The 11862-nt window shown below is 41.1% G+C and overlaps 1 protein-coding gene across 1 annotated transcript; it reads right to left on the bottom strand.

Annotated features, from left to right (window-relative positions):
• Positions 1-2258: 2258 nt before the first annotated feature.
• Positions 2259-11726, bottom strand: LOC134640827 (RAC-beta serine/threonine-protein kinase). Its single transcript, XM_063492801.1, has 14 exons — positions 11324-11726; positions 9578-9752; positions 9206-9337; positions 8996-9107; positions 7952-8105; positions 7000-7131; positions 6837-6902; positions 6664-6732; positions 6297-6419; positions 5879-6007; positions 5374-5588; positions 4622-4709; positions 4445-4547; positions 2259-4299 (listed from the first exon to the last, which is right to left on the bottom strand). Exons 2-14 carry the CDS (start codon positions 9621-9623, stop codon positions 4220-4222), a joined length of 1449 nt encoding a protein of 482 aa, XP_063348871.1. The 5' UTR covers positions 9624-9752; positions 11324-11726; the 3' UTR covers positions 2259-4219.
• Positions 11727-11862: the final 136 nt, after the last annotated feature.

Raw genomic sequence — 11862 nt, 5'->3', positions numbered from 1 at the left:
TTTTTACTGAATCGAGTTTTAATGAGTCACTCACCAAAGTGAATCGGGTTTTTTGAGTCATTTGATTCACTGAGTCAGTTGACCAGAGAGTGCAAAAAATGTACATTTTCACTCAAACTTAATTTCTTTTCTCTTTTCATGTAAATCCTACTGCTAAGATGAGTGATTCTAAAAGAAAACAACTATTTTATAAAGCAAAAAAGAGCAAAAAAATTTCTAAAGGGAACATTTATCTTGTTTATTTTTATTTTATTAGTATTTTCCTTAAATGTGTCAAGTATATATTTTCTCATCTAAATGTCCACTGAGCCGTGAGCCAGGGGGCGGTAATGCGCCTTAACATTGGTTGCCAACCAAGAAGAAGAAGCTGTGAGCCCGGAGGGAGGGGGTGAGTGAGTGAGTGATTCGTTCGCTCTATGATTCAGCACAGGAGGGAGGGGGTTAGCGAGTCCTGAGTGACTCGCTGGCTCTACGATTCAGCACAGGAGGGAGGGGGTGAGCGAGTCCTGAGTGACTCGCTGGCTCTACGATTCAGCACAGGAGGGAGGGGGTTAGCGAGTCCTGAGTGACTCGCTGTCTCTACGATTCAGCACAGGAGGGAGGGGGTTAGCGAGTCCTGAGTGACTCGCTGGCTCTACGATTCAGCACAGGAAAGGAGGGGGTGAGTAGCTCAAATGTGCTGTTAGCATGTTAGCAGAGCGATGCTACTGTGAACCGAGGAGCTATTGTCTTGATGTGAGCTTCTACTCAGGGTTTTTTCTTCCAGTTCAGAGCAGAAATGTTTTTGTTAAGATACTGGATGTTGTGTTTTTCTCCACAATTTTAATTATAAGCTAGATATATTGCTGCTAACAGCAACGGGGATGAGTCAGTGAGTCAGTTGGGCTTGTGAATCATGATTCATGAGTCAGTAAAGTGATTCTCGAGTATTGAACGATTCGTTCATGATTCGCGCATCACTAAATCGTACAGTCCCTTTAGTTGACAGCCTTATCTAGGAGATGGAGTGCATGTATATGTAGCTTACACTGACCAAGTTCATGAAAGAAAAACACACACAGATTTCTTCAGTAAAAATGTTTACTGGCACATTATAGTTGCAAATGTTATAAGCTACCATACTGTAGCAGGTATCACCCGTTACATTGTAAAGTCTTGCAAAAGGGGGCTGGAAATGCCTTCCAGGACAAAGTCCTCCCCTTAGAGATTGCTTTTTTTTTCATTGCCCTCTGAGCCTTAACTAACAGCAACAAGCAAAAAAAAAAATCTATATAAAAAAAAACAAAGGGGGGGGGGATCTTTTATACCGGCATCAGGTGTAACATTCCTGATTGCTGATCACATTCAAATATACAAAGAAGCAAGATAACCATAGTAAAGCTGCAAATCAAACACTACGAAGCTGCAGGCCTCCCCTTCTACTAATGCTGCATTCCCCATCTAGCTGCTTCTTTTTTTTTGGTATTTACAAAATAATAAAGAGGCACTTGTTGTGCCCGTGTACGCCTACAGGAGAGGTCAGGGGTATTAACTTGCATGTTTAGCATTGAAGCATTGCTTAAAGCGTGGCCAGCAGCGAGGTTCAGTGTATGGCTTCACAACCAATATCAAAAGAAGTCCAGCAGCACCCCCTTATGGCCGTGATAGCAATGAAGGCAAGTCCACAGTGGAGTCCATCAGTGCAATGGTTCTGATATCTGGTCCTGCTGTTTCCAAAACGCAGGACGCTAGGCTAGAGTATGATGGCTGTGCCTGAGCCAGTGAGAAGAGGTGCTGGAGTTGTGAACTGTAAATCAAAGCCATTTGATCACCACATAATCATCATCATTTGAGGAGCAGGGGCCTTTAGATTCTCGTGTCCATTTCACCACTTTCACTCACAGGCACGCTCTGTCACACCACAACATTCACACAAACTTAAAATTGAAGAAATAAAGATGTGACATGACACGAGGGATGTCCCAGAGAATGCTGATTTGTTGCAGAAAATATTTATATACACAGTAAGTTCAGTCAAGTGCTGCTCTTGGCTTGCTCACAATTAACCCATTTTGGGGCAAATGTCTCTTTAGTAAAAAGTGACAATCAAACTTCCATTTCCCCCTCCCCTCAATAAAGCTATTCTAATATCAGCTTATTATGCTTAATAAAACGATTAAATTCATTTTTTGATGTGTCTGATGTGACAATGCAAGTCAAATTGCTACATAAGCAATCCTCACGTGGAATCCCCTTGAAATGAAGAACTTAAAAGAAAGTGGTTTTAAAAAAAGTTTAATATATATCTTATATAACGTATACTCAAACAAGACAATGTGTCTTCAAAGGTTTGAGAAATAGATGGGGGGGAGGATGAAAAAAAAAAAACAACAACAAAAACAAAAAAATGATGACATACAAAAAAAAAAAAAAAAAAATAGTTTCGATGTTCTTTTAGTTAAGTTCAAAGAGCAACCAGCATCCTCTTCCAGCATTATGGAATACACGTTCATCAATTTGAGTACTCTTTCAATATCATGTTCAGGGCTTTTATCATTTCAACATCAGCGCTCGCGTTTCCATCAGTTCCTCCTCTTTCGCAGGCTGAAGGTCGGTCAAACAGCTCACGCAGCTTTTAGTCTGATTGTAAACCTGCAGACTGTTGCTCCAGACGTACAGCTACACAGATTTAAGTGCTTCAACACAGAATTTAAGAAAAAAAAAAAATCCCTAAAAACACAAAGACTAAACATCAAAGGTGGAATCATGTGAAGTGTTTAACAACTCAGTCAAATTTTGGCCTCTTACCAATGATTGAACGCTCATTCTCTAAATACAGGGGAGACACCCATGGGCTAAATTAAAAAAACAAAACAGCACACAAAAAAAATGATAATACAGATTGAAAATAAAAGATTGGTGCCAAATTCTCCAGTGAGGCAGTGAGAGCAGTGGATGTCTGTTCTCCTCTAGATTGGTCTCTGTAGACAGGTTGGGGGGGGATTCCTTTCTATTCCTACTGCTTCAACATGGAAGTTCGGCTAGCCTGAAGGAAAACTTGCTTAGACTTTCAACTGGCTACAAGCTGGTCGCACACTTTGGATGCTAAGAGCTTGTCTGCTGCATCAAGATAAATTTAATGCAGTATTTTAAAGCAAATGTGAGCCATACACACGATCCCAGTTTGTAATCCAGACTGATTCAATTTAGCAGTAAGCCAGCCAATCATAAATAACATGCCTGTTCCCTTAAGAAAAAAAAACCAAAAACAAAACACCCAGCCTGTTTAGTGTGCTCTGTGGCGTCCTCTCTTGTCCATATTCCAGCAAAAGTTCAGAGTTAAAAAAACAAAACATCGTGCATAAAAACAGACACGAATGGATGGCTGAGACTCAAAATGGTTGTTCATACATTCTCTTGCACCCTATATGCACATACGTTCACACATCTGCTCGACCATTTGCATACACACACACACACACACAAGCAGTGCAAACAGTAATGACAACCCCTCCTTACCCTTCTCCTCTTCCTTATTGCCCCCTTTAACCCAACTGTAGGGAAAATCCCACTCTTGATTTGTAACAGCAAGTTCCAGAAAGAGCACTTGTTAAAAAAAAAAAAAAAATGCAGAAATATGGCTTTACATTTAAAACCGTAACAAGTGATGAAATCAAAATTTGTCTCCCCCATCATCAAATTGCTGTGATTTTCCCAATCTTGATTATACTGGTTTTGTAAAACTCTATCAAGTACATTTATGCAGTCTGTGCATGAGTTGGTAGATTTTGGTGTGTGTTTATTTGTGTGTGTGAAGCATGGAACAGCTGGTAAAGAGGTGTTACTTGCTGGCATAACCTGGTTTTCAAAGTGTCAAGGCTCTGATGTGTTGCAGCAGAGGTCCCGCAGGGAAGCCTAACGCAAGCCCTGAGAGGACTTAGAGACAAAGCTGCCAGTCTATCCACACCAACCTGCTGAGGTCAGTCATTCGGGGTCTGTGTGTGTTCATTCCCTACTACTATGATCTGTGTCTTGTCTGATTTGCCAGTATGTGTGCGTGTGCGTTAAAAACAGAATGAAAATGTGTCTTGTGCCACTTTCTTTTTCCTTTTTTTTTTTTGTTACTTTTTTTTTTTTTTTTTAAATTGTTGGTGTCGTTCAAATTTCCTCAGCAGTGCAAGTGTGTATGTGGGATTGTGATCGTGTGTCAGCCTGCCTGCTCATTCAAAAGTCTGAGGGATCATTCCCGTATGCTGGCAGAGTAGGAGAACTGAGGGAAGTGAGTACGCTGATCTGAATCCTCTACGTCTAAACTGTCATCTGGAGGGGAGAGAAGAAGATGATACAAAGATGAAACTAGACGTAAAAAAAAACAAACAAAAAAACAAACAAAAAAAAAAACCTCAGAGCTGCTTAGAAAAATAAATCCAAGCACAAAGAAAAGCAGCCACTTAAGTGCACTTACACTTGTCTGGAGGAGTTATTGTAATAGATTGTGCTGTGAACTCGTCGTCAAAGTAGCGCGTGTCCGTCTCGGACGTTACGTGTGGCTTGAAGGGTGGAATAAGCTGAGAAGAGGAAGGAAATCAGTCAGTTCGCATGCCGGTCATCCAGTTTCCCCCATCGTTTGTTTTCATCTCACCTTTTTGTCAATGACATCCTGCCAGTTAATGGAGGTGAAGAACTTGTGGCTCATCACTTCTTTGGCATCGTCTGGACCACCTCCAAGCCTGTAAACACAACAAAAACACCATCATCGTCACCACCACCCACACACTCACCAGCTACAAATAAATGTACAAAACACAGTCATTAGATGGGCACAACAAGCACTTGTTGTGTTGGTGTCCACTGACTTATATTTACCAATTTGTAGACAAATTTATTTTTCATTTCCTTACCATTTACAATGTGTTAGTAAGCCTGCAGGCAGTCCTTAATGTGCTAATATTAGCAGTTCTCCGACTATTACCAGAAACGCAGCGCTTGGTCAAAACAACAATTAATTACGTTCCTGTTTATGACCATTATCCTGAGCCAAAACAAATCAAGAAAGAACATGGGCTTAAATAACATGGTTACTCCTTTTATAGCTGAATACATGGTGCCCCTGAGCACAGTGGAAGATTCAGAAAACTAACCGAGTGCAACAAGTGCAGCTGTACTGCTGCCATGTATCCATTATGCTGCAGATAAAGTTCAAAACAATGAATAAATATTCATGTGTTCAAGAATTTTAAGCTTTAATCAAAAACATATTTTAGGCGGTTTATTTTTGGTTAAGTGGCTGTAAAAATCTTTAAGGATTAACTTTGCTTTTGGCCATTTAATTCTCTCTCTAATTATTCTTCATAATATTCATAAAGTAGTGCTTATTGTGATGGGACAACTTGCCTCTGTTTGGGATCTTTTTTAAGCAGGCCTGCCAGCAGGGCCTTGGCCTCAGGAGCCAGGTTCTTGGGGAAGCGGATCTCCTCCATTAGGATAAGCTCAAAGAGGCGCTCGTGGTCCTGGTTGTAAAAAGGCAATCGGCCACACATCATCTCATACATCACTACACCCAATCCCCACCAGTCCACTGCTCGACCATAATCGTTGTCCTCCAGCACCTGACAGGGTAGAAATGAAAAGTGTTGAGAAAGAAACCAAACAATGGAAATAGCGGTGCAGGAATATCAGTAAACATTTTTTCAATCACAAAAGAAAATTGGGAACAAGGTGGCAACAGACATCCTCTGGTAAAATGGCCACTTTGAATACTGTGACTGGTCCTTTTATCAAGGTAATATTGTTTATCATCTATCCCACTTGTCTCATCCAGCTCTGTGTCACTGGTGCCTTTTTACATCATACTGTCCACAAACCACCCTCATGACAATAAAAGCAACCACTGAATTACCTCTGGTGCCAAGTACTCCGGGGTTCCACAGAAGGTTTTCATGGTGGCGCCGTCTGTGATCCCTTCTTTACACAAGCCGAAGTCTGTTATCTTTATATGGCCGTCCTTGTCTAACATGAGGTTCTCCAGCTGTGCGGGGAGAAATTCAAATTAGAGGCAAATCAGCCCACAGCCATGCTGGGAAAATAATTTAAAATCGCATACTTATTGTACATATTAAAAGTCCTTATTTGTTGTCCTGTTGCAGTGTGACCGCAAAACTTGGATGTTTTGATGTGTTGCATCAGAGATGCTGCATGGAGTAATGATGCTATCAAGTCATTACTCCCTTACTAGCTCATCCCTATATATCCCTCCCATCCCTCCTTAATATATGTATACATTACTGTTATACAGTCAAAGCCAGAAATCATCCTACCTTCAGGTCCCTGTAAACTACATTGCGTGAATGAAGATACTCCAGTGCTGACACTATTTCTGCACCGTAGAATCGAGCCCTGTCTTCTGTGAATACTCTGTCCCGGGATAAGTGAAAGAAGAGCTGCAAGAGAATTAAAAACAGGAATGAGCTCAAAAAAATATTCTTAAGTCCTCTCAAGACATTTGATTTCCTGAAAAAAAATGCACATTGGAATACATTTCTCAAATCAAACCTATTCTTTTTTATTTATTAATGTGACCCAATACTGCAGTGTCCTCTATGTTTTTGCCCTTCTGCAACTAGCCATCTTCCAAAAGGTCATGCAAAGAAATGACACAACAGTAAGAGAAAGAGGAAGACTTACTTCTCCTCCATTTGCATACTCCATCACGAAGCATAGCCGGTCGTGTGTTTGAAATGCATATTTTAGTGTCTGTAAAAGAGGGAAGATGAATTACTGACTGTGTTATGCTGATGAAAGTCCAGTTATTGTAGAAAAGCAGAAACTGAAACAACAATAGATGCACCGTTACCCACCGTTAGAAAAGGATGCCGTGTGTTTTGGAGAACTCGGCTTTCTGTAACTGTGTGTGCCACCTCATCCTAAATACAAACACACATTCAGTACTTGGAGTGTAAACAACACCTAACTAACTGCTCAGAATTCTGCTACTACACATATTGATGTGACAGGACTCACTTTAGCAATGATGACTTCTTTGCGCAGGATTTTCATGGCATAGTACATCCCTGTGGCCTTCTCCTTCACCAGGATCACTTTACCAAATGTCCCTTTGCCCAGAAGCTTCAGGTAGTCAAAGTCACTCATAGTCTGAGAAAACAGAGGTCAAAGATAAGCCGAGACAAATTAATAGGTCTACGAGTGCTCTTGAACGAAACTCAACTCTCAAAGATGCCACCAATGTTTCATCTTCGAACTCTGATCAGACTGAAGGATGTGTTCTTATGTATAAATACATCAGAACTACCTCTATCTAAAATGTAAAGTAACAGCCATTCTAGTGATGTATCCTAGCATGTTGATTTCTTGTGTTAATGACAGGCAATATGTTATGCCATGATGTAGTTCAAAATATTGCTAATTTTTCATATTGCATGAGAAACAAAAGCAACAAGATGGACTCATATTCATTTCAAAGAATTACTTCAAAGACTTGTGCAGGCCTCTGGTGTACAGCATGTAAGGGAGGTGACAAGGAGGCAGATCACAATTTGAATTATATCGCACAAACACAAAGTAAAGCAGAACACTTCAGCTGGGATAAGACCATAAAATGATAGGAACACTCTTACCCCATAAATTAAGACTTCTTTACAGAACAACAAACTTGTATTTGATCAGTACACATTAACAGCTATACATTTTATATGTTTTTAATACTCAATAACAACCTCACTGGTTGTTATTTTCAACAATCTTCAAAATCAATTGAAGTGACTTAGCACTGGATAAAATATATAATGAAATGTTACCCTGAACTCCTTTAAAGATTGCTTCACCAAAACCGAAGGGAAAAAAAAGCTTTGAGAAAGAGGCTTAAAGTTTGAACAACTTGCTCAATAAAGATGAGCTTAGCTGGACAAACACAGCATACACTCAGCTGCCAGGCACTGCTTGTGCAAATACTGACCACTTTTGTGCGGGATTTGGACACAGCAATCTCCATGTCCTCCATGCCACTGCTGTCACTCGGGGAGCCAAATTTGATCTCCATGGGCTCCTCATCCTGCTGCTGACTCTTCAGGCTGTTTGCTACTGCCTGGATCGATCGCATCCATTCCTCCCTGATTGGAGCAACACACACGCATCAAAGTAGTCAAAATTTAAATAAATCTCAGTGGGAAAATCTCTAGTCTAGCATGCTAAGTTTAGAAGGTAGAGAATAATCCATGTACTAGTCATCTAGGGGCTGCTGGGATTTGCTACTTGGCAGAGACGATGTAAACAAAACCCAATGACGAATGCTTGGGTTAGAGGTGAATAATCAGGCCTAATCTGGCCCTGAATTCTCTTTAGATTATGATGGCTGCTCATACTTGGAAACTAAATGGCTTTCAGTGAGTGTGGTTAACAATGACCCATTTATCGACTCTGGATTAATTCTGGTCCATTCTGTGTCTTTCCGTTTTTATTCGTTTAAAGCCGTTTTAAGATGTGATCAAAACTACATACTAAAATCAACTTGGTTACACAAAGGATTTTGTATCATATAAATTTAAAAACATATTGCCAACATTGGGATACCATGGCAACGCTATATAAAACTCTCCAGTTCTTTTAAATCTGTAATCTCTATCGTAGTGGACACCAAGACCGCACATGTATGATCAGTTCACTTATTTAAACTTGTTATGTATCTGAAACAAAAGAAAGGGCAAAATCCTATTCAGAGCAATTAAATAATAACTGGATATAAATAATAAATAAATAACTGGAGTCTGGCTCTAGTGAAACAGCGCTCTGCAAATGATGATAAAGAAAACAAGGTTTATTGAGCTCAAGCAGAGTTTATGTCATCTCTGAACAATATTTAAGTTCATTTTTAGGATATTTATGTAGTATGGAGAGACAAATTACAGACAAAAGCTATTTTCACAAGTAATCTGAATTTTAAGATGCACCAGCCTAAAGCCACTGTGATCGACACTTTTCCCACAGAGAGCATAAGTCTTACCTCTCCTCATTGCTGTCTACATGGAAAGTCCGCTCAATAACGGAGGTCCACTGCAGACACCGAATGACAAACGTGTTGGGCTTGGGGCGCTCCGTCTTCATCAGCTGGCACTCTGCAAAAGCACAGACACTTCAGCTGAAGGCACCAACAATAAAACAGAGTTTAGATATTGCACCGACTCAAGTTTGTCAGCCAGAAGGGAAAGCTGACCTGCGACAGAGAAGTTGTTGAGTGGTGGGAGGTTGTGGTCACTGGACACCTCAGGCTTCTCTTTGTAGCCAATGAAGGAGCCATTGCTCTTTAAGATGAAGTAACGAGGACGCCATGTTTTAATATATTCACCTGAAAAACAGATTATTTATTTATTAACTTTTTTAAAGAGAGAAGCCAGTGATGTCTGACTTTCCTATAGATGTACTCGAACATCATTACACTGGGAATCCAATAAGGCTGTCACAGCTGTTCTCTGTCAATAAAGGAACCCCTGACAAGCTCACGAGAAGTAGCTAATACTTAAAATATAAAATTATGTCATTTAATGCAGACTCAGGTGATGGATGTTGAACACAAAGGTCCCCTTACCTCTCTTGTGGAGCCATCCCTCTCTCACAACACTGACTTCATTCATGCTGGGGCAGAAGACTGTCTGGGTAGGGAGGGGGCTGCAGACAGGTTGGTGGAAATTGTGCAAGCTGTTCTTATTGGTCAAGTGCCTCACTGTGGCTCAGATAACAAAAAAAAGAAAAGAAAGAAATACCTGGAGGAAAGAACCAAGCACGCCAGTTAAATTGAGAATAACCAAGAAGAGCATGAAAGGTAAAATACAACAAAGCCAGTTAAAAAGCCAAGTTAAATAGGTTATCTACATTCATTTAAATAAGAAGTGCAATAAACACTCAGAGCTGCACAGGATTATGGAAAGAGTGTAATGTTAGTTGTCGATAACTACTAAAAATGTTCCCTGAATGGACAATTTGGTTCCTCACTTTGAATAGGAACACATAGCCTCAAGTAATTGTTTTTAATGTTCACTAAGGTGCAGGGGAACGAAAATGAATACGAGAAGGTGCCTAAAGGAAGCAAAACGGTGAAGACATAAACTGAAACTGACACACATGCACAAAGAAGAAAAAAAAAGTGTTGCTCTTGATGCCTATCTGACTGCTGTCATTGCAGCAATGTGCCTGAGTAAACTCTCCACCTTCTGCCGCTTTGAAAAGCAACTCAACAACAAAAGAAAACTGCTGCAATTTGCACATCATTATCATGACCACTCCGGGTGCCGTCATCATTATCTCATGCAAATCTCTCTGACAAATCTTTACCACCCCCGGTGGTTTTTTTTTTTCTTTTTTTACTGTCACGTTATAGCCAAACGTAGTAGATCCTCGTATTCGAGCAATGGCCAAGTGAAAGTGATCAGGAAATCAATGCCGCTCATCTAACAGTGAAATGGCTGAAAAGCTGTGTAATGTCAAAAAGCAACAACGGCTCTTGTTAAATGTTTGTGGAGAGGCCTTGGTGATCCAGGGTCAGTCCTGAATCAACAGCTTATGTTAGATAATAGGTTTACCGGAATTTCGCAGCGTTTCGGTGAAAATGATGGGGTTGAATATTACAGTGCGTACAGTCACAAAGACTGTTTGAACTGCCTTGTTTACAAAGATGAAGCAGATAAGGCTCCCCTCGACTTCAGACTTTCTTTTTTTATGACTATCCTTAGTTATCACAGCTTGGCCAGAATAATAGGTAATTGCTCTCTGAGATAATAAACAAGGAGGACATTTCCTTGTAAACTTACACCCCTTTGTTTTTACAGACGTGACCTCTCCTCCCAACACTACCAGCCAAGCGTTAAGGTTGTTTTTTGCCCTAAAATGCAACAACTCTTAAAGAAACGGAGGCAAGCCGACACATATGCTGCTACTCTGTCGGAAAATATCATTTAATTCAAATTTAAAACTAAGCACCGTACTCAGCGCGACCACAAGCTGCCAAACGTAAACATTACCGTAAACGTTAACACGTCCACATCCTCCAGTGGTGTAGCTAGCTAACTGAAACAAAGTCAACAAATGCTACCCCTCCAAGTCCAAAGCGGGCTCAAAGCTTCTCTAGCTTATGAGTAGAGTAGTTACAACACTCCCAGCTAACATTATAGCCGATGTGCAGCTAGGCCAAGTGGCGCGTCAGGTAGCAGCGAGGACACTGACCGTGACCGCATTACGACCAAACAAGGCAGCTAGCCAAAATATCCCTCAAGCTAACAGCTAGTTAGCATGTTAGTTAGCCGTTTGCGGTATTTCTCGTTACTCTGGTTGTTCTTACCTCGGCTTCGGTGACAACGAAGAAGTCCCAGCCGACGCTTCTTTGAAAAGGCTCGGAGCTACGCTATCGCAGAGCTACCCTCAGTTATCACTGGAAGCGTGTGTGTATTGAACTCTGTCAATGATCACACAGCTTAGCGGACTGCTCGCCGAGCTTGTTTTCTTCTCTGACAACAACAGCGGTAGCGGCGGCGTGCTTGCTCAGGTCGCTGCTGCAGTGCTCTGTTGAAACGTGTGCGAACAGACCAGGGAACAGATTCCACTAAGGTGCGAAGTGCCGGGCAGGTAAATGCGATGACAAGTAATTAAAAAGAGCAATCCAGGAGAAAAGAAAACGCCTCTTTGGAGTTTAATAAGGTTAGCACTGAAGCCCTCCGTCCCAGCCAGACAGTACAGTGGCCCCGCAGACTCACACTAAAAGGAAGTGACGTACGAGACCAGAGAGGGGTCCACTGCACCTGAACGGTCAGTGTGAAAGTACATCAAGTGCTTTGCTGTAACCTTACCCTGAAAGAGCTGGACTGAGTGACAGGGAGGCGG

Source organism: Pelmatolapia mariae, linkage group LG14 (genome assembly GCF_036321145.2).
Source record: "Pelmatolapia mariae isolate MD_Pm_ZW linkage group LG14, Pm_UMD_F_2, whole genome shotgun sequence".
NCBI classification, from domain to species: Eukaryota; Metazoa; Chordata; class Actinopteri; order Cichliformes; family Cichlidae; genus Pelmatolapia; species Pelmatolapia mariae.
This window is presented reverse-complemented; position numbering and strand designations above follow the sequence as displayed.